The sequence below is a fragment of the Corvus brachyrhynchos genome, unplaced genomic scaffold, assembly GCF_000691975.1.
Source record: "Corvus brachyrhynchos isolate BGI_N302 unplaced genomic scaffold, ASM69197v1 scaffold115, whole genome shotgun sequence".
In the NCBI taxonomy this organism is placed as follows: Eukaryota; Metazoa; Chordata; class Aves; order Passeriformes; family Corvidae; genus Corvus; species Corvus brachyrhynchos.
The window spans coordinates 24,017,866-24,042,703 of record NW_008239553.1 but is presented as its reverse complement, the minus strand read 5'-3'; the positions used below and the strand labels follow the sequence as shown (position 1 = coordinate 24,042,703).

Sequence of the window (24,838 nt, the reverse complement as noted above, 5' to 3'; positions counted from 1 at the left end):
TCCAGAGAAGCAAAAGATGCCATACTTTATTACAGTTTCTACTGTGGATTTTATTAGCAGGGTGTGTCCAAGTGAAATTCTGATTTGGAAGGGGGGTGGTCCTAAGCCATGTCTGTCTCTGAAGAGGAAAGTGTACAAGGGAGGAAATGGGTATGTTTAACTTCTGTTTGAAGGAAGGACAAAAGGAACAAAAACAGATCTGTGGTGATACTGCTGGTATCACAGGCTGCTTTGCAAAGTGGCAGTTGTTTTATCTTCTTTGTCTATCCTAAGTGTTTTCTTTCTTTCAAAAAAAAAAGGAAATTTGCCCAGAAAGTAACCCACTTTGAACAGCAGCAGAGACTTCGTAGTTTAGGCTTTGAGTCCCTTGGAGCAGGCACTCAGTCCTCCCCTTCGTCCTTGGGGTGCAGGGTTCACTATGGAGGCTAAATAAACAAAACTCACTGACATCCACTGTCTAGTGGTCCCAGAAAGAATGGCTCTAGAGGCTGCCAGTGCTTTTTGCCTTGCAGATTGCCTGCTGCACTTTGAGGGTTTAACACCTTCAACAAAATTCTGAGGCCTGCTGGCACAGTGTTCCAGTGAGGCCCAGAAGAGTTTTCATTAGGCTTAGTAGGAAATACCTGTTTTCACTCATTCCTGTCATTACTTTCTCATCTTTGTGCTTATCATAAAGGACTTGCCATGTCCTGCTCGTTGCCCATTTTGTGTCTGAAAACTTCATGGCTGTGCAAAACCAGGCACTTCACTACTGGGCTCACGCTGTCTGGCTCTGAATGTGGGAGCTCCACAGTGAAGGTGGCCCTTTCATCTGCTGCCACACCATATTAATTTTGCAAATGTGACAAGCTCAGCTTTGCAAAAATAACGTATTGCCAATGTCTTGTTCTATTTAATATTGTATTCAAATGGTCCTAGTGCTCAGCGACAGGGGCTGGGGGAACGGCTCTGCAGACTTCTTTGTCACTTGAGTGGCAGCTGGCTTCCAGGAGTAATTATAGCTGTTCAGTGCTGTGGTACATCAAACCTCTTGGGGATTAGTGAGGCATCAGGTGCATGGTGACTCAGAGGCAAGAACAGAGATGCTCCACTTCCCAAGCCATAAAGGTCATAATCTTTAGAAATCCTAATATCCACTTAGACTTTGGACTTCAGTGAGAAGGAAGCATTGCAGTGACCTTGCAGAGAGCGTTCTAATTTTCCAGAAGTCCAAACAGAGAAATTTAGACCTTAGGAGTTTGAAAGTGAATTGCATTGCCATCATGTGGATGCATGGAAGTGAACATCTAGTCAGAAAATTTCTGGAACCCTTGTTTATTAGTTAGAAATAAAAACAAACTCATGATAGTTATGAAAGTTGTTAAGTCAGAATGCTTATCAAAATGTGGAATGAAATGATAATAACAATTTAACTATGGTACTGTCCAAGTAAACACTGAAGTTAGTTTGACCCAAGTAATATGGGTTATTAGTATGAATTAGAGTCTAACATGTTCATTAATATCACTACTTAGTGATATTTAGGGCTTAAAGAATTAGGTGTTAGAAACATTAAGTAATAAAAAAATGAATATGCAAAATAGCTAAAGTGGTACAGGATCAACATGATTCTTTTATGTCTTCTTCAGGGTGGTATTTCCAGACACTGAACTGCATGAAAAGGTATTAGGGAAAATCCTATCTGCTCTGCTTGAACAATTAAAGCTGTTAAAACTGGTAACTGGTCTCATTTCTACTTAAGTAAATGTGATTTTATGTAGCAATTACAGTATCAGAAGCAAACCTGCCAAATTAATGAGTGTGTATTGGGCTCTATGTAATCTTAAATTAATCTAAGTCAACAATGACTACTCAAGATAGGGTAGGTCTGTAAATACTCGCGGTGCAAAGATCTAAACAGAAGATGTGGAACTGTAATAGTGCCTGCCTGTGCTCTTTTAGGGTATGTCAGCTGCAGGCTGGGTGCCTGTGTGCCTCCAGCTTAGGTTTTTGCAGGACACATACCTCAGCTTCTGAGTTTTCTGATTGGGATCCTCTACTACTCTGCCTCTAGCCTCTGATGTTTCCCCATGGGTAAGAACCTAGTATATTACCTGGCTGTCCCAGAAGAAACCCATGCTGGTTTCTGTCTTCTGCTTCAAGCTCCCCTGCTCCCAGCTCCTTGAGTGGAGCATACCCTGTATCTATTGCATGTTCTGCTCCTGATTCATCACATCCTGGCTACACCCTCAGTAGCCTGGCCATAGCTTGGCCAGCATCTTTCATAGGTCACTGCTACCTCACACGACTTGTTCAGAAAAAGGTGTTATGCTGCAATATAAAAGCAAATCCTGAGTCAGGCACAGAACTGAGACACTTGCTGGATCATTCTCTTCAGTGTATCTTACCAAGGAAACTGAAGAGGTGATCTGGCCTTTCATTTCATCCTAACATTCCATCTGGATCAGGAATCATATAAGGGCTCACGTAGAAAACTCTTTGCTAAAATGTTCTTTCATGTGGTTGCATGGTCTTAACATGGTAAAGCACAGTTTGCAGTGGTTTAAGGAGTTATCCTCCTAGAATATATAGTTCTTGTCTGTTAAGACTGGGACAAGTGAGAGACTGATGGTGGATCACTGGGACATCATGTAGGATTTCTCCTATTGCCATTTTTCTCTGTAGTACCCACAATAATAGAGTTATGACATGAATAAATACAAATATTTCTTCATGCAGTTTTCTGCAGGACAGAATTAGGTGGAAAGAAGGAAGATTTTCTGCAGGACATAGTCAAATGCACAAAAAGTAAAGAGGAATGATCTAAGCAGGAGACCAGAAGAATCAACAGGACTTTTAAAGTATTGAGAAGCAGTGGAAAGAGGGCAAGGACACGGGAACAAAATGAAGTGAATTCTCTGTGATAGTCCTTCCCTGTGATTCTAATTTTACTTGATAATTCAACCAATTTACCTGATTCAGAGTAAAGTTCAGTGGTCTGTGACTTCCCAGATCATCCCAAATGCCTTTTTTAGAACAACTTACAGCATTTGCTACCCTTCATTACTCCAGTATAACAGCTGACCTTAATGAGAAAATTCATGCCTTCAGCAGCTCAGCCACTTCCATTCCAAACTCCTACAGATCTCTTGGATGTACATGATACACTGTCCTGGTGATTTATCTCTTATTTAGCAGCTTGTTCCAACATCTTCTCTCTTGACACTTCAGACTCAGAAGGTGTCTCATCTTCATTACTTGGAAAGGGTAATTCTAGGAGAGACTCCAGTGGGTCTCTCTGGTGCAGTCTGGCACAGAGAAGTACCATCTTTTGATGTCTGGGCAAGTACTTGTCTTTAAGATTTGCTTCTCTTTCTTGTGTGCTGCAGAGACACATACAGCCATCTCTTCTCCCCAAAGAAGAGTACTAGGAACCACACGGATGTGGGAGCAGGAGAGACCCTGCATCTCACACAAATGTATACAGGTTGAGCTGCATTTCAGCAGCTGCAGTTTTTGCTGCTGGGAAGCAGTCCCAGAACTTCTAACACTCCTCAGTTCCTTTTTTTGATTCTTTGCTCCTGGCTATCAAAACACAGATTTGGGGTAACAGGTTGAATTCTGCTTTTTAGACAAAGAGATGATTAGATATTTGGAAGACTAGATATTAGGAAGAAATTCTTTACTGTGAGGGTGATGAAGCACTGGACCAGGCTGCTCAGAGAAGCTGTGGCTGCCACATCCCTGGAAGAGTTCATGGCCAGGCTAGATGGGGCTTTAAGCAACCTGGTCTGGTAGAAGGTGTCCCTGCACATGGCAGAGGGGTTTGAACTAGATGATCTTCATGGTCCCCTTTCAACTCAAACCATTCTGTGATCCTATGATTCTATGATCCAACAGAAAATAAAAGGCACCTAAACTGTGGACTGGCAGGGAAATAATATTGTGTCCATGTCTCCCTAGTCCCATTAAGAAGTGCAGGTTGGGGACTGTGAAGGAGAGAAGTAACAGAATAGAGATTATTTATTTATTTAACCTGCTTAGCAGCAGTAACTGTGAAGCATAAAGCTATCTGCAAAGGGTGATTGATTCTTCAGCAAAATCCGGAGCACAGAGATGCTGTGGTACTGCTTAATGCTCCCTTTGTGTTATAATCATTTTTTTTTCTCTCTGTTTGTTTCAGAAGTTCTATGTGTTCCTGACTTGCTGGGTAGCTAGTAACCTGATGAGCACTTATGGAAGAGATGATTATTTCATTTCTCCATCATGGCTGGGAAGTCACCAGGATACTTTTGTGAAGGACATCTAGCCATCTCTGCTCACCTTGTGAAGCATTGTCCCAGTGCAGATTAGTTGCTCTCCCTTGGCATATCACAGTGAATTGCAACTATTCATAGACATAATCCAGACAGTTTCTGTTGCAGTTTCTGTTCTTTTACTCTTTGGAGTCTGCCAGATAAACAACTTGTGCTGTGGAAGGTGCAGAGCCAGACTCGGTGAAAAGGGCATTTGCTGTGATGACCTGTGTGAGAATTAATGGAACCAGCAGAGTATGGCACCTGTTACCAAGGAGGTGACAGCATCAGTGCTTAGCATGATATGTCACTGACAACTTGGGGGTAAGTTATTTATTCCTTGTGTTGGAACAAATAACACACACAGCGGGCAGCTGTAGGTAGCCTGCTTGTGGAGATATCTTTGCTTGGGAGAATGTCCAGAGGATTGACAGGAGCAGCTCAGCAACATGCTCTAGGACACACAGCAATCACAAACTCCAGAATGAGTCATTGATGCACCCTTTTGTGAACATGTTCCACATGAAAAGCAAAACCCAAAGACAGTTGTCAAGTCCCAATCCAAGCTAATTCAGCCAATGCCGTGATTAGGTCTCCCAGAATTTGAGAGGTCCGAGGCATTTTTTATATTAGGTTTCAGTCACTTTTTAGGATATACTTATCTGCAAACCCCATTCCCCGTGAAAGAAGAGGTGAGCCAGGGGCCTGCTGTGTGCAGTGAGCAGCCATGGAATGAAAAGGAGGACCCTGCCCCAAATGTTTGCAATAGGCTGTAGATGGCAGAAGGAAGTGCTGAGCTATAATGGCTCAGTGTGCTGGGCAGAGATGTTATCCAGCTGCAATCTCTCTTACAGAATTCAAAATACACTCAGGGTGTATTCCTCTCACACAGTTTTACTCTGCTTGCAGCACAGGCTAGTGGGCTCAGAGGAAATCTGCAAAATGGTGTCACATTTGCTTATCTATTAATTACAATTTTACGCAGTATTTTTATAGTTATGATAATAACCTTATCATTTTGGTAAACTCAAAACATTTTATTTGCCTGTCCATTGAGTTTTTGTTTATCCCTTGCTCATTTACAGATGACAGTACCCATTCCTAAGGTAGTCCAGGCATTTTCTTTTTCTTGTAAAAAGGCAAGTTGGTCTCTTGATTCAAGCAAATTGAGAAATGGAGCCTAATGTATGTCCAGGCAGGCTTTGTTCTTTTTTTACTGGTTGTTTCTCTCATGGTTACATTTCTAGGAACATTTAGAAGGTGCTACAATTTATTTTTAAAAGGAAAAGGTTTTTATTTTTGTGATCCTTTAGTGTGAATTTTGTAGTGTTTCTATAATTGCTGTAACTCAGTTTGGATGAATAACTATTTGCAAAGCAAATAATCGGAATGCAGCACTGGCATTAAAGCCATTAAAGTTAAAGCACTGGCAACACCACATGTGGCTGTGTGCTGTCCTGCTGCATGGCCTCACTGGCTTATGCTGGCAGGATTTTGAGGCTCTCTCGAGTTGTGCAGTGGAGCCTGAGGTGAACATGGTATTTCTCTGGTTTGGAGTAGTTTGTCCAGTTAACAAGAGCTGCTGCAGCAGCTGCTGTGATCTAATCTGGCTGTGGACATAAGTTTGAGAATGATAGGAAAGGATAACCTGACCTAAAGGGCATCAACAGTGTAATTTTACAAATATCCTCCTGTAGGCCTTCCTTTGGTTTGGAGAAAGTTGTTTGGGTGACATTGCATTTCTTGCAGCACTGGAAAGCTGAGCAAAGCTTCAGCAATGGGGAACAATAAACATTATTAGCTGGGGTGACCCTCCTTCCAAGTGGAGGGCATCCAGAACAGTGAGCTGGCTGCTAGCCACAGGGGCCTTGTTTTTAAGGAAGCTGGAACACACTGTCCCACCAGAGGTCTGGAGAAGTTCAGGCTGCCACAGGGGACGGGAGATTCACTCGTGGCTTCCTCACCCACATGTTTCTGGCAGTGTGCTGGAAACAGGACAGGAGGAGGGAGTCAGGAGAAAAAGAGACTATCCAGTAATGGAAAAACCAAAAATATATCCAAGCTAGCCAGGAAAATAGGCTGGATCAGAGCAGGAACCTTATGATGAGAAATCATAGCGCTGTGATGAATAGAAGAAATGTGCAGAAGGAGCAATTTAGGGTTTTCTGCATCTAGAAAAAGTGAGTCTGAGCTAGAAGAGCTCAAAACAGCGGAAGAGCTGGGGATAGCATCCCTAAAAGCTGATGTCTGTGCCAATGCTGGAAGCATCACTCCCTTGGGACACTGCTGAATTTTTATGGTGCAATGACAAAACCAATGGAGGATATAAGTGATTGTCTGAGTCTTGGTTACAAGAGTTCATTAGACTGAAAAACACCTGATGAAACCATACTTCTTCCTAAGACTGACCCAGAGGATCATTTATTTGTAGTAGCATTAACTACTGACAAAAAAATAAACAGAGTTTGGTTGATGTGTTTGAGTTCAATGATGTAAACAGTAATAAAAAATTATTTGCAGCATTGACTGCTTTCAGTGTTGCGATGGAAAAGAATTTGCAATGCTGGAAATACAATTATTGAAGGTGATTATAATTTTGGCTTTAGTTAAATTATTTTCATTCCAAGTATAACACTCTCCACTCCAATGAGATTATTTATAACTTATGTATTGCACTTGAAATAATTGGCATATGGTGTAAATTAACCCCTCTCAAAAACATGATTCATGTGCTTTGTTGTAACTGATCTATTAAAAGCAGCTTTGCTTTATGTTGATTCTTGCCAATTTAGGCAAAGCAATTTGAGTTTACACTGTCCTGGCTTTGCCTTATCTGATCACTGCCCTGCTTTTTATAATTTAACAATGGCAGTTACATCAGGGACGTATGATAAAGCTTATTGAAAATATAATGCCAGTTTCTTAAAATCAGAGAAAAAAATGTATAATAATTTCATTCATCGTAATAATTAATTTGTTTCAATTAATGTTTCAAATGGTAAATGTGCTGATTTTAAGCACCTAAAGAAGTAAGAGTTTGGTATTTCTGAATTAAGCAAGCTGGGACTTCTAAACAGAAATCAACTTCTTACTGTGCAATAGGAAGAAATACATTAAAAAATTATTTTGTTCAATATGTCAAGGAATGTATTAAAATATCCTGGGTTTAAAACATTCATTTATATTATAATAAAAGGATTACATCAGAGAAAGACCAAGGTGCCTTACCAGTTTCCTCTATTTTTCAGGTGGATGAAAAAAAGATTGAGGAAAAGACTGCATCCATATAAAGGAGGAAGGATTCCAACCTGTTATTGTTATTATTATTAGGAAAATGATTTAAATAGCCTAATCTTTTTTTTAAGTTACTTTGAAGGCAGTTGTGAGCTCCAGTAGTGCTGTGAATGAAAACATAACTAAACAATGCAATGGGTGTGTACATTCGTGTGTAGCTAGCTACACAGAGGGGTGTCTATATGTCTGTATATATGTATCTCAGATAGGGATTACATTTTTGAACTTGTCTTTAAAGCATCAAGATCAAGTGGTGGAAGGCAGCCATTTGCCTTTCTCATTGTCACATTTTCCTAACTCAGTTGGTGCTGAGTGTTCCCAGGGAAGGGGTAAGGCTGGCAGCTGTACGTCCTCCCTGAAAAGAAATGACTGTGGGTGAAATCAAGAGACCTAGATCATGAATAGTAAGGAAAATTGAGCAGGACCTTTGATCCTTAAATTGCTGGGACACTTGATCATACCTCCTTGCCATGTTTTTACATTCTGGCCAGTTCTTATCCTTCCTGTGACTTCACTTATAATTATTTGGATTCTGCTAGCCGAAGAATTTCTAGCCCTGCCCATTTCTGTACAAGGAAGCACACAAAGACCAGGAGCATGACAGGCCTCTCACAGCTGATTAAGGTTAAAAGACTCGCTGGATGCAGTTCTTTTGGAGCAAGTTTGTTGTTTGTGTCCAGCTGGCAGCAGTGTTTTGGATCGGATGATGTGTTTTACTGAACCATCCTTGCACTTTCCAAACCCAAGTCACATCAGTCGCTTACCAGCGTCTCTCCCCCAGCCACCCTAGCACACTGCTAGGTTAGTCCTCCTGCTCCCCAGGCACAGGTGTTCCACTTTTCCCATGGTGTCATTTCAAAAATGCTGCAATGGGAGAAAATCTCTTTGTAAAGAAAGCCAGGTACACAGTGCAAGCTCTCCAGCTTTCTGTTTCTGGAAGTTGAACGCTAAAGTTTTCTGTACCTCAGCCAATGTTTGCTTTGATTCCCTGTGTAATACCTTGGCCTGAAAGAGAAAATTCATCACAGAATTATAGAATAGCCTGAGTTGGAAGGGACAGTTCGCTTGCTGGTTTTTCTTTTATTTTGTGTGTAGGTAGCCACAAAAAACTACTGCACTCATTTTTTAACATTTGAAATTTAAGAACATATCCCAGCAGTTAAGCATGCCCTTAACTTTGGTGAGAGAAATGTGTTTAGAGAACTCAGCATTGATTAGTATAGAAATCTGTTTCCCTCTCCAACTAACCAGAGAAAATGCAGTATTTTCCTAGTATTTCCTGTGAAGCTCATCTGTAAGAGGAAATATCAGGGCTGGCCTCACTTTCTCCCAGTGCTACATGGCCTTACTATGAAGACAACCCCCTTCTCATTTTTTTTCTAATTCCAGTGTGACTGAACACTAGTAAGCAAAGTAAAGAAAGCCTCAAAACACCTAGACAAAGAAGGATGCCCAAGAAATGTCAGTGAGGCAGCCACAACTTTAAAGTAAGGGACCGAGGAATGCTAACAGCCCTTATATGGTGTTTGAAGAGTGGAGCCCAGGCCCTCTGTAGTCCACTGGCTATCCTTACCAATCTCTTGACACCGTCAGCTCTAGTGCCATATTAATTTTCAGAACCCCAGAAGCAACAAATTGACATCCCTTTGCTATATTTAATCTGAAGTAGGATCCATTTAAAGTCCTACTGAGGTGGCCAAATCCAGATCTTCTGTGAATGGATACAACATTCAGAGCACTTAAGCACGCAATGTAGGTGGGCTCTGTGTGACTGTGAGCTGCCTATGTGAACTTGGAAGGGGTTTGTGTTGGTTCCAAGACTGAGTCCATCACAGTCAGGGTGCTGCTGGCTGTGGGGCTGGGGTAGCTGTTTCCAGTGTAGAAAAAGCTTGTCATGCTTCTCCTTCATCTACAGCTCCATGCCCATCTTGGTTTTTCATTCAGGTTCATTTTTTAGCCTGTGGCCTTTCCTACTGGCCACCACTAATTCAGCCACCACCTCCTCCTCAGAGGGCAGGCTGAGCAGCCTCTTGATTGCCTGGTTTGATGCATCATCCCAGTGAGTGCCATTGCCCAAAAGAAGGACCTTAGCAGTGTTGGCTGAGGTGTGTTGGAGATGGAGGTGCTTAAACAGGGTGGGATGGTGTCTGGTACCTCTGACAGATCAGAGGTAGAACAAAAACCTGGGGTCCTTGTTTCTCACATCTCTGCCCCAATTACCAGAGTGCATTTCCTTCTGCTTTCTCAAGCAGCTATGAGCTTTCCCTCTTACACCACCTGACCACCAGATCAATGCGAATGCTGTGACTTTAGCACTTGCATCCACTTCATAAGCACTGGGCAGCTGCTGTAATGCTTACAACACTCATGATGTCACTGCTGGGTTTAAGCCAGTGGTCTATTTTATGATTAGAGGTTTTGTTTTTCACTGGAACAACTTCAAGGCTTTTTCATCGCTAGCTCCTGTTTATTCCTTGCACCACTGAAGTGTAGAATGGAAAGAAAATGAGTGAGTGGGAGAAATAGACTGGTCTGTGGCAGAGACTGGCAGCACTGCCAGTCTTAAAAGTCCTCAGCAAAGCTCATCTCACAAAATCTCAGAAGCTTGCTGAGATTTTTTTTATATGGGAAAGCATGAAATGAGCATTTCCAAGTGAGAGGGGTGGGGGTTTCCTGCTCTTCCGCAGCAAATACAGACAGATCATGCCTTCCCCCACACCAGCCTTTTCTGTGGAGCCATGTGCATTCCAAGGGACAGAACAGAGCAGCTCCTAAACACAATAAACATTACTCTGTCTGCATTAGTTTTTACATTTCTTTGTTTTATTTCTTGTTTTGTTTGAAATTACCTGTACCACAGGAATACAATTTATTTAACAGGTTGTTATTTTTTTAGGAGCAGATAATAGTTAAGTAGATACTGTTTATTTCACTGACTGTCTATGACTCCCTGCATCATTCTCACAGCCTCTGTCTCTCTCTGGCCTCTCCACATAACCCAGCCACAAGAACAGCAGAGCAGCCTTTGGCCATACGATTGATTATAGCTTGTGGATACAAAGTGGAAGCTCTGTTTTCTTAGCTTCAATTGGTAATAAAAGCTCAACATTACATTCTAGGGTCTTTCTCAGTTACTTGCCCCTCTAATAGCTGCTTACATGTTTCTGGTGAAGCATGTTTTATTTTATATATTTATAATAGTTTTAAAAAAAAAGATGACATAGCTTACAAAGAGAAAAATAATGCCCCCTTAGCATAAGCAATACTGCAAGGTTCTGATTGTTGTGGGGACATTTCTTGTAGCTTCACAGTTTTGCTGCAAGGTGTAATGCCCAAGTTTCCCCAGAAACCTAAATTCAGAGTGGTAATTTACCTTTTAATTGATCCCCATGAAATTTGTTTTGCATTACAGGTCAGACACTGCTGTTCCCAGAGAAGAATGTGCCCAAAACAGAAGAGCTGGTCACTTGGGAAGAACTGCCTTTTGTAGTAGCTGAGAGGTACATGGTTTTTGTTATCCACACATGCAAATCAGGGGCTGGAGCTGCTTTTACCATAGTTGCTGGTCTGGGTTTATTCACTGTCACTGATACACTTACCTCTACTGCTTCTCTTAAGTCATAGAGCCCCTCTGTTTTCCAAGGCTTGAGCTCCATCATCTTTTGCCCCATGAAGAAGGACAGCTGTATGACTGCTGACTCTGTGAATCCTGTATTACAAATGAGCAGCATAAAGAGCACTGACCCAGAACCCATTTCCTAGTTCATGTCTCACCTTCCACATCCCCAGACTTTTTTGTAAGACTGTGAGCATTCAAAGACCTAAGCAGTAGCTGAAGCTTTTTTTCCTACTTCAAAGTGCATTGGGAGAACTACACTATGTTACACTCCTCTGCAATCCAGCTCACTGCGTAGCTGGAAATGTTCCTCAGCTGTGTCAGTGTGATAGCACTAGTGATGCACAGCAGATCACAGTAACTGGGAAGAGATGATTGTGATTCTGCACTTGTTTGAAGGGCCCAAGAGACCTGACCTGCTTCCCAATTTATGATGGTACAAGCCTTTTAAGGGTTAAATCTAGACAGGTGTTTCTGTCCCACTTCCTGGGGAAGAGTTTCCATTCCTTGCTAAGAGAGTTTAGTATACCCTAAGTACTGTCTGGTTCACTTCCCATCCTATTTCAGAAGAAATGCAAACATTTCCCTGCATATTATCTTCAAGCAATGGAGAATATTCAGATGGGCTCCAAGGTTATGCAGCTTTAATGGAGAAAAAAGTTCCTGGAAAAAAATGTATTTGGTATCTTTATATTGCTCTGCCAAAGCAGGAGTTGCCTCTATCCCACAGCCCTAATCTAAGAAGCCAGCAGTCTCTGTGAGCTAGAAGCTAACTCGGCAGCTCTCCTTAATTATGTTTTGTAGTCAGTTTCCTGTTACAGAGAGCAGGCCTGAGTCCAAACAAAAGAAAGCTAGAAAAGCCTTTTGGGGTTGTTTTTGGGTGGTTTTTGGTTTTGTTTTTTTTTCCGAAGGAGGGGAGTGTGAGTGTGTGTTTGTGTGTGAGTAAGTGACTTTTCCGGCGGGGCCCAACAGACTAAGAATTGCTTCTTAGGATCTTTTCAACCCATTTTGGGACAGCTACCTTTGCACAGCAGGCCAGGACACAATGTACTGTGGCTGAGCTGTGTGGGACTTGGCAGCATTACAGCAGTGGTCAAGTTAGTCAAACTTACAGGTGATAATGCAACCCAGCACATCTGTGAAAGCATTTATGCCACACCCAGGAAGAGTTGCCAGAGCGCAGCACACGGCAAGATGGCTCTGTAGTGGTGGCATGCATTTCACATTGGTCCCTCAGTCACAGATAGGTACAGGGATAATGAGTGCAACCAAAAGCCTCTCATTTTCTCCCCAGCTGCCTCTGGGAGGGAGCTGGGGAGAGAAGCACAAATATCCGCTCAAAGCACAAGGCCGCTGTGTAATTGCTACTGCTGTGAGCACAGAAGGAGTCCCAGTTCCCAGGTGCCTTCTGCCCCTTAGGTCTCTGCTGGTTTACTAATATGCCTGAAGCAAGACAATTCCTTTATCAAGTGAGTACAAAATGAGTGACTGTGTAGCATAGGAAGAACTCAAAGGAGATGGAATGGAACTAATTAAAGTACAAGGTGTGAGCTGGCTATGAGAGCTGAGAGGTCACCATCAGTCAGCACCCCTGTGTCTGAGCCTGCCAGGGCAGGGTTCTGCAGTACTGACAGCCCTTGCTGGGACACATTCTGCTCCAGCAGAAAACAAGCACCCAGTGTCTCTGATCACACATCTCAACCCTGCTTTGGAAGACTTCTTCCTGGGGACAAGTTTACTCCTCTGCCACACCACCTTTCTCCTGGGGAAGCCAGGAAAGGATGGAAGCTTGAGGAGAACAGAGGCAATAGAGTTAGTGGTGTCTCAAATGTAGATCAGAGATTTTTTCTCACCTCTACTGCCATGCTGCTGACCACAAAAAAAGACAATACACTCAGTTTTCGTCAGCTCAGGATGCCTTAAAACTAAGTGACCTAGAAAATAAAGTTTCAGGGAACATCAACAGTCAGTTTTGTCAGTCACCTACATTCCCCTCTGGCTACTGGGAATGCAGCAGCTATGGCTTAGGCAGCAGATCTACACCAGGGCTTGGAGACAGCAGGAACCTGGTTACATAAAAGGAATAAATAAACATTCCCCCTGTTCTTCTCCCACCACCTCAAGGTCAGGTATTTGCTTTCTGATCAGCAAGAGAACCTCTTACCAGCCCCAGGTATAATCTATGCTAGCTCTTTTCCTGCTGTTGAGGATAATGGGATGAGGCAGGGGAAGACAGTAGTTGGAGTATCAGGGGTTTCATGCCATCCTCTAATTTATTTCCCTAGGCTGCTGCAAAAAAGCAATCTCTCAGGCTCTAGAGCTGCCTCCTCTGAAAAGCAGTGCCCTTGATTCCTAACTAGAATTTGGCAATAAGCCTAAAGTCTCTGTGGAGCCAAAGAGCTCTAATGAAGTCTAGGAAAGATCTGGTTTGGGGTGTATTTATACTTGGGCAGTAACCATGCAGACAAAGCCTTGTGTTCTCTGCCACAAGGAACAGGTGGGGAATGGCACTCAGCTGAGCTGAAGAGGCAGGTGTGATACACTATGGGGTGAAAAGTGTGGAAGAATTGTAGTTAGCACCACATAGGAGAGGATACAGAGATTATCAAGTCAACCCAGCACTGAAGCATAATATCAGACTCTTTTCTCTTGCCATTTGGGAAAGACTTGCATTTTCTCAGGGACATACATCCTACCTCTTCAAGGGCCTGCAGGGATTGTACATGGGAGGGACTAGCCAGGCGTAATGACACACTGTACAAGGTCGCAGAATATCTTACACAGTTAGGAGCATCTTTCCCAGTAAGAAGTGGGGCCTGTATGTACAAGTGTTAGAGGAGTCTGGGAGGCAGCCTTTTTGTTCAGGAGAGGTCCAGCAGCATTGTTCTCCAAAGGAGCATCTACTCTATGGTAAGAGGCAGAAGAAAGGTGACAAAAAGAAGGACCATGGCTGCTTCCCTTTCTAACTGACCCCTCATAACACCAGCAGATAAAGTTTATATTGACTCTATTCTTCCTCTCTTCCTGCTTCTGTCCCCACTCCCCCTCCAGAACTGGCAGAGGGAGCTGGGGAGCAGGCAGCCTGGACAGTGCTGAGAGCATCACTGATCAGAGGGGCTGAGCCCTCATGATGCCTCAACAAGTGCAAGAGCATAATCTGGTATTTCCCACAGAGAAAACAATGAAAAAAAGAGAAACAGGTGACTGATTAAAAGTTTCCCCCCTCCTGTACACAAGATTCTGCAGTCACGCCGACAGATAGACATTAAATAATTCTTCCATAATAAATGATTGGAGATAAAAGCCGGCGGTGGCTGCTGCTGCTGTTTGGATTGCTCCGTTGTCTGCATCTTTGTTACTAGTTTGTTCCCCGGCCACTGTCGGCTGGTGCTGGGGTTGTCAGACCTTTGCTTCTAGCATTTCTAGGAAGAGTTTATGCATGGGAACCTTGCCCTGCAGTTTGATGCTGTAGAAGTGCTGCACAGCTTTGGCAGCCGTCTGCCGCAGGAGGGGCAAGGTCAGGAGCAGCTTGCCTGCTCGCCGGGGCTCCTCATTGCGCTGACTCAGCTCGTAGTCCTGCAGGGCTTCGTGGAGAAGGTCCTGGAGTTTCTGCACTGCATCCATGTCCTCTATGTGCATGGAGTCTGGGGTGAGGGAGAAAAGACAGCAAACAGACAAGTCAGACATAAGAAAGGAAATCCTTTTTGGTCCTGAAGCTAAAGATGTTTTCTTTCCTTCTTGTCTGTTGTTGTGGGGATTTTTTTGGGTTTTTTGTCTGGCCACCCCCTTCCCCCACCCCAGCAGGGGGTGAGGGGTGTTGTTGGTGCTGGTTTCTTTTGTTTCTTAAGGGGAAAAAACCAGCTTGCTGGCCGGTGTGGTGCTGCTGCAATGAAGTTTGGCAGCAGCCCAGTGTGTTGGCCCTAGCAGTGCAGGGACAGTAAGGTTGCCAGGGGTAGGTGGGTGACACATGTGCCCTGTGTGCTGCCCATTTTGCCAGCCACCCACCCAATGCAATGCAGGGGTCAGGCAGGAGCCTTTGTGATTTGCACTTTCACTTGCCCTCCATGCTCCTTATTGGGAGAGTCACCCTGCAAGGGGCAGCAGCTGCTGTGCTGCCGCTTGGGAGCAATCTCATTAAGAATAATTAACACTGCTATAGCGCTTCATCTGTCTAAACTGCCTAATTGCCGTGCAGCTGCTCAGGGTGTCAGCAAGACAGAAAAGCCCCAGTAGGTCACAACCAGCGTACCCAGGGGTGTTGCCAGACCCACCTTTGTGCATATGCCCCTGTTTTCAGAGACTGACAGCAGCTGCTCAAGGAGCTTCCTGATGAAATAAAGGAAACCCACACCTCCTGCAAGACCTCTTCCCTTAGGCTGCTAGTTAGATTCTACGAGCTGTTGGAGGGGCTAGCAGGGTTTGCAAGGCTCCTTGGTGTGTCTGCGAAGCAAAGGTAGCTAGCTGGTAAGGACCCGGTCCATGGCTGAGGTAGGGAACCGTGTTGAACACATACTGCTAAACTTGTGGGTAAGTCATGGTGTCAGAGGGCGGCACCAAAGAGCAGAGAGGCACAGCGTCACCAAAGGTTTTCTCCTGTTTCATCTTGCTGATACTTGCTTCTTTCTTACAACCATGACAGAGCTGGAGACACTGTTGCCTTGTCTTCATTGTTCAGAGACTTTTAATCAATACTGAAGCCATTGATAAAGATTCCTTCCACAAGGCAACAAATCCAGAAGCAACGGCAAAGAGACAGTATGGCAAGCACACATGCAGACATGTAGTTGCACCGCCTGCCATCACAGCTTGGGCTTTGCAGGGTGGCAGTGCTCTGGCTCAGCCTACACAAAAACACAAATGTGAGGACATGGGTTCCCCAGAGTGACAGCAGTGAAGGGGAGGAAAGCTGACTGAAGTGCCAAAATCTCTCTAGAAACATGTGTCATCTTTATGGAGAGCACAACACAAATTAGAGACTGTGAATTGTGCAAGATACATTTATGGTAAAAATGCTATTTATGATGCATGATTTATAAAGTATTACAACAGTTAGGAAAATATTATGTCTAGCAAGAAAGCTGTTTAAGAAGCTGTTTAGAAGGAATGCACTAATTAAGAAGATATTAAAGGGAAGTATTCCCAAGAAGCCTATTGAAGAATGATTCTCGATGCATTTACACTTTTTATCCAAGAGACCAGGCAAAGAAGCGCAGGAGAGGGCTGCTGGGTCATCACAATGGCCTGAGCTAGACACAGAGGTTGATTCCGAAAAGTAGGGAGGAAGAAGCATGTTGCCAAGTCAGTCTGGCAACTTCTCCCAGCCAGGTAGCACCTCTGAAAAATTTCCATACACAATCCAAGAGAAGTGAGTGGGGTCTGTTTCCTGCCAAGTTGCAGAGGTCATTTTGAAGACTGGAAGTATCAAAAGCTGGAATCTGTTTAATGTCCTTCTGGCTAGGGGCACAAGGGGGAAAAGTAATCACAGCCTGTCAGAGTTTGCAGATCCCAGTGGGTGCTAGAATTACCATGCAATGAGCCACACTTCAGGGCAAAGCGGGTGCTCTGCTTTTGGGTACTGCTGCTGCTGTACACTAGACAGAATCCCAAAACTGCCCTTCTGCCACCTGGCTTCTGTAAGGTGACAAGACTTAACAGTACTAAATAACTAAGTGTATACAGTGAGAAAAACTGGGGAAATAAAGATCAAAGTCTGCCCCACCCCCCCCACCCTCTGCTGAAAGAAGCTCAAAATTGGCAGCTGACTGCAAAAAATAAAACAACATTGCAGGATTAATCTCCTTGCAATCCATCAGTGAACTGGTGTCGATGGCATTGATAAACTGTTAATTACGAAATCAATAGCTATGAATTTTTACAGCTATCAGGGCACTGAGGTGGGGGCAGGGTGCCTGACCATGTCCCTGAGGGTCAGCTGGCCCTAGAAGCTGGGCTTCATACCAGGAGCCCTTCTCCAGCACTGCTGGCATGGGGTATAGGGCAGGTGTGAGAATGGACGAGGCCCATTGCTTCCTCACCTAACTCTCTTCTTGGAGCTTCTGACAGGAGCAGGAACCTCAGGACCCGTTAGTACAGAATTTGCTGTGCATCCCTTTGCCAGATCCAGACCTTGCTCACTCCATCTTAGCATTAAAATGCATTGCAGAAAAAAAAAGAGAAATAAATTTTGGCCAGTCTGGGATGTCCTAAAATGAATGTGTGCTGTATGCTAACCTGGAGGGCTCCTCAATACATAGGTTGATCAATTCTTATTCCTAAGAAAAGAGGACCTAGGAATGCTTAAAAATGGACTGCTGACTCTGAAGCATAACAAATTAGGTCTACAGCACCTCTATAAAAAAATGGGTGATCATATTGTTTGGGACTTGCCTGCTGCTCTGGGAATTAAGAATTCATCCCTCAGCTCTCTAAAATGCACTTACTAAAGACAGAGATCCCTTCAATTATCTTTGCCAATCCCAGCAGGTATGTTGTTGGTGTGTCACACCAAGGACTCAGAGATCAGCCTACTATCAGTTTCTTCTCTACTAAAGAGTGAATGAGCTCCCACTTCTATTTTCATTTGTTTGAATTCCTAGAACCAAAGGGTCAGTATATACAGGGCTGCATAAGTCCCTAGAACTTGGGTTGCATGAGCAATTACACCCAGAATTTATCCATATGGGAGAAAAGGCAGAAGACAGGTTTAGGCAGCACAGGTGCTAATCTCAGTGTTCATCTTTAAGCCCTATCTCTGATCCAAGGGAGCTGAAGCCTAGCCCAAACTGCTTTCCTCCCATTTGAGGCATCAGCTGTTTGCATGCAAGTGCACACATGCAGGCTCTCTAAGTTTATCCCTGTCAAAAACACACTAAGAAAAATAACTGGCATTAAAAGAATGTGAAGGTTCAATGTTAAGTTACAACAGAAAAATACACTTTCCGTATTCCAGCTTCCTTAGCTGTGTGTCATGAGAAGCTTTAATTACATGAAAAACAAAATCCCATGCTTTACTTTGATATGTTTCAATACAAATAACAAAGCAGGACTTTTGTGGATTATGCTCCTATGTAGCTACACTTCTAGCTGCACTAGGAGAAACCAGTGAAGTCAGAGTGATTTTTTCCATCCAGCTGAGAACATACTTTGGCTTGTGCCTCCTGACGCTTACCTTGGTTTCTTTACTCCACAGCACTGGAAATGGAACCCCAAAGCATCTGATGAGTGTTGGTTGTTCTGCTCTTTGTTCAGTGTTACTCCACTCCCGTGGAGATTGTCTCATAAGGTTTACTCTGGGCTCAGTCCTGAAAGCACAGTGAGCAACAACAGCAGAGAGTGCTTCTGTTGCACTGTGAAGAACTTGACAGCAGTGTCCACAGTATGGGCCAAGTAAATGTCCCAGTGTGGCACTTCTTCTGTCACAACTGCTACCTTAGCACTTCAGCCTCTCTGAGAAGCCCTTCTCCCTTTTTAATCCTGTGACCCTCTTGGTAGACAGGTTCTTTAACAAGTTGATTACATGACCAATAGCCACCATTGCACAGACGAGAGAGGCTAGCCTTGGCCATCTGTCCATCCCGGTTCAGTGGCAAAGTGCAGGCAGCAATCAAAACTAAAAAAGCAATGTATGAGAAATTGAAAAAGGGAACAAAGTTACGAAGTGCAGAAAAATGATAAGGGAAATGAAGGACATAGGAGGAAAAGCCATGGCTAGAAGGGCTAAGGACAGTAAAGAAGTTTTATAAATATTTAAGGAATAGAAGAAAAATGATCATTTGTAGGGGGGCTCTTTTCACCTGGAGATGATTAACCTATTAATAGCAGTGCAGAGTAGATAGAAGTCCTGAGTATTTCTGTCTTATTTGGAAAAGAGAAGCTTTATATACCTGTGTTGTATGAAGATGATGAAGACTTCATAATCTGTTGTTTATGCAAGAAGATATTAGAACTTTTAGGACAAACTTCACAGAAATCAGCGGAGCTGGATAACTTGGCTTTAAGAGTTCTAAAATTGCTGGCTGAGGGTCATCTAGGGCAGATTAATGATTAGTAAGTCTTGGTATTTTTAAGAAATTCAAGATGACTGGAAAAGTTCTAATGATGCACATATTTTCCTAGGTCTTACCTGATAATTTCTATGCTAGCCTGATGTGAACTAGGGCAAAAAAAAGGAAAAAAATGAAGGTGACATTCAATTAAGATTAATAAGATGGCATTTATAAGACATGTAAATGTAGCACTTAGGGACATGGTTTTGTGTTGGACTTGGCAGTGCTGGGTTAACAGTTGGAAGTGGTGATCTTAAAGGTTTCTTCCATCATAAATGATTCTGTGATTTTACTGCCAGTCAACATGATACTTGGGAAGAGAAGTCTTGTCAAACAAACTTGATTTAATTCTCTGATGAGATTACAAGTTTGGTTGATAAAGTTAACTGCACAGATATAATAGACTTAGGTTTTTATAAGGCACTTGGCTTAGGACCACAGGACATTCTCATGAAAAAATTAGCACTATGCAATATCAATAAAGAACACTTTCAGTTGATTAGTAACTGGCTAGATGACAGATCTCACAGTAGAGAGATCTCTACCACAGTAGCTATCAGTGGTGAATCATCCCTGAAGAAGGAGTTTTCACATGGAAATCCACAGGGATCAGTAAAAAAACAAGCTGCTACTCAACATTTTTATCAATGACCTGTAAGGAAGTGGTTTTTTTCTTTTAAATTGCTACTGCTAAGGAGTGGATGGATGGCAAACAGGAACAGAATGGTGTAAAATGGTGATGACAGGGCAACCTCACAGAATCCTGGACCACGTCCTTACATTTGAAGTAATATATCCATAGCCAAGGAATGCAACTATGGAACAGGAAGTTCATCATGTCAAGCTGTCAGGTATAAAAAGACCTGGAGTCATAGGACCCAGTTCAACAAAGACCATTCTTTGCAGGCTGAACTCAGGCAAACAGACATTAAAGATACAGTGCCTTTTTTTTTTTTTTTAACTAAGAGAATGACTAATTATTAGAGTCAGCTACCAAGCAAGATGTAGATTCCCTCTCTTTTAAACCTTCCAGCTTCACACTGGGTGTTTTTCTGTAAACTGGCTTTAGCCAAACACAGATACTCGTTTCAGGGCTGGGCTGCAAGGGTGAATTCTGTGACCTGCATGATGCAAATTTGGCAAAGAGATCTGATGTGAGACAATGAGACTCAGGGGATGTAGAGGGAGCCCTTGTCACACAGCAGCTTTAGCAGTTTCTCTTCCAGATGGGACTCCTGAGCAAAGCTGTCTGGCTGGCTTTGATACAATGCAGCCTGCTGGATTGAGGCCTGCAATCTACATCCACACTGTCTCCCAGTTAAAGGGGGATTCAGTGTCTCTGATCACTGAACATCTCCAGAAAAGGGCTAGGCAGCCCCAACCCCACAGCTTTTTGAAACTGGGACCAGGGTTTCCCCGTTTGCTGTATCTGACCAACACTACTGAGGTGGATGCAAGTGTGGCTCACATCCCTTTTCTGAACTCATGACACTGGAGTTGGCTTGCTAGTGGAAAAGGCCTCCACAGACCCTTTTACTGCCTGAAAGCAGCAACCAGTCCATCCCTGTCTGTTCCACTCTCTACTACAGGGTCAGAGCACAGCTGGGGCTCTAGCAGCAGTAAGCCTCATTTCTCCCTGCTTTCCAGCTTAGAGTGGAGCTTTGAGAATGTTGCATGACACCAGCAGAGATTCTTAGGCAGTAGGCTCTAGTCTCCTCCCAGGTCAAATAACAGCATGAGCCTTGACTCCCTGGTTGCAAGACTGGCTGGGCCAGGGCTGTACCTGAGTTGGCGAGGGCCAGAGCTTTGAGCGTGACAAACTCCTCCTTTTCCACCTTGAGCTTCTTATAGCGGCGCACCAGTTGTAGGATGGCCAGATAGAGCTCCAGCAGCCCTGTCAGACGAGAGTGCTCTTCATCCATTATGTAGTCCTCAGCATAGACCAGCTTGTCCTCATATGGCAGGGAGCGGTACACAATGCCCAGGATGAGAATTTCCATCCAGGCGCTCTGCAGAAGGCTCATCTGGTCTCCAAGGGAGAGGTTGGAGAACCCTAACGGGGCAAAAGACAAGCAGGGTCAAATGGGTGTGCAGCAAAGCCTCTAGGAGACTAGGGTCCATAGTTTCACTGAGATTCAAACCATGAATCCCTACTTCCCTACTGACCTGCTGCTTTAAAAAAAACCCCAAACAACTCAATAAGGTGACCTTGTCTCTAGCAATCAGCACACATAGACCTTACCCTCCTCTTTGCTCCTATGCCCACCCACAGCCTCAAACAGGAGTTCTGATGCTCTGATTGCATTTATGGCAACCCAAGGTTGGTGACAACCTCTTTTCAATGACCGCTACTTCTTTCATAGCAGCAACTGCTTTGTACTACATTGCCTTCCCACTCTTCCTCTATACGTCTATATTGCTGCCCATTTAGTCTGTCCCAGCTGAAAAAAAGAGCAGAGAAGAGCTCCAGATGGCAGAAAAGAGGGCTTCTGATGGGATAGGAGGGAATGACACAGGCCTGAATTACAAGTATACTACAATCTCACATTTTGGCCAACACGAGAAAAAGTCCTGCTACAACAAAGCACCAAAATGTGTTCAAAAATGAATACATTTGTGAACAGAATCCTCTTGAATTCCTCATCACACTCTGATTTCCATACCAGCAGCTCTGCCCAGTGATAAAATTACCTTTATGGTGTCATACAAGTACCTAAACCACAGCCAAACCTGGCAGCAATGAAACCAGCACCCACAGTGAACCAAATATTCTTGCCAAATACAGAAAGAGCAAAGATAGATCCTGACAGCCCCAGAGTTCACTTGAGAAAATGGAGAGGACAAAATACAGAGGCAATGTCCACCTCAGGGTGGGGAAAAAAGTGCATGGGAAGGAAAATTGTCTGTTATGCCCTCCATACCTGGTACCCTTGAAGGCCAGACATGAAAGATCCTGGGAAATGGGCACTCAACAAGTCATTACAAACAGGAATGGCAAGCATAGTGTGTTGGTCCTCTCTAGGCAGCTTTTACCCACCACGGACAGGCAGAAATTGTACTTTTTTGGCAGCCCCTTCCTTCTAAAGGTTCGTAGGACTGTGAGAGATGAACACCCAGGCACCCTTCAGCTGGGAGGGTGATGCCCCACCAGCCTCCCCAGACAGTTTTCTCCCCAGATGCATATGAAGCCTTGGGGATCACCAAGAGACCTGTGAACTCATGAGCCCCTATGCAGAAGCCTCCCAGCTCCTCTGGATGCATGCAAGGCTCAGCTGGACTTCTTTATCCCACACCCCACCCTGCTCACAGCTCTTGGCCCCACATCGGGGCTTACGTAGCCAGCCACCATGATGATCATTTGATTTCTCTTGTTATCAAGTTGGCAATTAACAAAAGAGCTGATGATTGCTATATTGACTGACTGTAGGATCTCTTTTTCTATCTGCACTATCTCAGCTAGGGAAGGGAAGGCAGAAGGGTGGGTTAGTGGTATTTATTTATCTCTATGCCATGTTTTGTGTTTGTGTTGCCAGGGGAAGCAAAGGGTGATAATGGCCTGGCAGCCCTTGGACATCCAATTTCCCTTATCAGGCCCCTGAATAGAAAAGAGGCCCCAGGCCACATTAATTAACAGATACCAATCAGCTGTCACGTGCTGTGTGTGCAAGGTCTGAGGGGAGCAGTGGGTGGGAGGGAAGAATCAATAAACCATTGGGGAGGAGTGCCAGAGGGAACAGCTAAAGAGGAGTCCAGGCTGTTGGGACGAAGAGGCGAAGAGCTGCAAATCCAGCTCCATGACTGTGAGACTGATTCCTGTACAGCACAGCCTGTGCTCTACATAGCCCTGATGAATCCCACCTCTTGCTCAGGCTGGGAGGTGGGTGCCTTGTCCTTTACCTCACCCTTATGCCCTGCACTTGGAACTGTGCTGCTCTGGAATGCAGCCCTCCTGACTCAGTCCAAGTGCAGGCTGCTGCAGCTCCAATGCTTGGGGACCTGTCTCCCCATCTCCCTGAACTGATGAGATTAGCCCTGAGATGGGAGTAAAGGTGCACAGCCACTGTTCCACTATTTAGAACCCGAGATTTCTCCTTTGGTCATCCCTCTCCTAGCTCTGGCCATGGAGATCAGTCCAGGATTTAGGCTGCTGCCTTAAATCCATTTTCTGGATCAGTCACATGGCCTTTCTGCATCTTCATTCCCCATCCGGATTACAAAAGGCGTTAGGCCATTGCCTCACTGCAGTCTGCCAACAAAATTGCTTAAAGATTGAGAACCAGTCATGTAGTAGAGGGAGAGGATCCAGGACAGGCATGGCTCATACTTTTCTGCTACAGAGTAAAGCAGAAAAATTGATTTACCCCTAGCAGTAGCCTGTACACACAGCATCTCTATTAATTGCCCTTTCCCAGAGGCTGCTGTGGCAGGTGAGAACAGGAGATACCATATTTTACCCTTTGCCAACAAGAACAGAAGAGCCAGCTGCAATTGCCCCACCCACCTGGGAAAGCCCCTGGCCAGAAGCACTCCCAGATAGCCAACAACTCCAGCTCCAGCAGGTGAGTGGGAAGAGGGAGTGCTATGGTGTCAAGAATGGACTTGAAATGTCTGACAGATTTGGGACTCTTGTCCCCCAGTGTTCACCATGGGGAGTGCAAGGGCTGTCCCTGAATCACTGCAGTAAAGGGACGATCGTATAACTCTCTCATGCTGTAAGAGTTGAGATCAGGAAAAGTAAATGTTATTTTCACCGGGCCAAAACCACAGGCTTTCTATTATAGGATTATAACACTGAGGAACCTCTAGTTGTGAAATTTTCTGTCATCTTATAGCTCCTAGGAATTGCTAGAATACCACTGTTTTGCATTCTTGAGCTGTTGATGGCCCAGCATCCAGAAAACACCTTTAGTGATCCATTTCTTGCTGCTTTTCTCAAAAGGTGCCTAATGCACCACTGCCCCAAAAGAGAAGCCTCTGGCTCTAGCACAGAGCTGCATGCATGTTTTCCTCCTTCCCAGGTGCACCATGAGAAAAGCTGCTTTATTTGCAATAGCTGATGTGACATTCAGGTTGGGTTTTTTAAATTTTTTTTTTATTCTTATTTCAGTGGTTTGGCAGTGGGAGCTCCCAGAATTTAAAAAAAAAAAAAAAAAAAGTCACATAATTTGTGGCAAGTGGAGTTCATAATCTGTTAATTTATTATCATTTCTGTCATCCTGGAGGGCCATTAGCAGAGGTAATAAAAGGAGATGTAATTATAGGATCTGAGGCCACTCCAGACACAGCTGCTGTCACTCCACTTGCCATATTTCATTCTGTGCTAGTACTAACGTCTTCCTGGTGAGAACAGCACAACAGCTACCCTGGGAGAGCCTTCATCGTCACCCCTCAAGAGAAGTCTTGTCACCCTGCATCAAAGCAAGAAGAAAAGGTGGATGTTGTTCCAAGACAATTTGCATGGGGGAAGGGTGAGTAGTGGGGAGGGGGCCTCATACAGAAGGGAGCAACTCCACATTGGCTAAGTGTGGCTTTTGAGTTCATGGCTAATAAGGCTACTGAGCTAATAACATTCACTAAACACAATTAAATCATGCTTTATTGTTATCATA

At 44.0% G+C, this 24,838-nt stretch overlaps 1 protein-coding gene and 1 long non-coding RNA gene across 2 annotated transcripts in view; one reads left to right on the top strand and one right to left on the bottom strand.

The window, feature by feature from the left end:
• The window catches only part of ESRRB (estrogen related receptor beta), a 144,826-nt gene continuing 119,988 nt past the window's right edge, over positions 1-24,838 (bottom strand). The window contains exons 6-7 of the mRNA XM_008639617.2: positions 21,013-21,282; positions 1-14,828 (exon numbers count right to left, since the gene is read on the bottom strand). Coding sequence (XP_008637839.2) covers positions 14,584-14,828; positions 21,013-21,282 — 515 coding nt within the window. The 3' untranslated portion in view covers positions 1-14,583. The remainder of the gene's footprint in view (positions 14,829-21,012; positions 21,283-24,838) is intronic.
• LOC108448564 lies at positions 10,986-24,838 on the top strand. Its single transcript, XR_001864500.1, has 3 exons — positions 10,986-11,068; positions 23,642-23,788; positions 24,554-24,838. It is a non-coding gene; the product is annotated as an uncharacterized LOC108448564 (long non-coding RNA).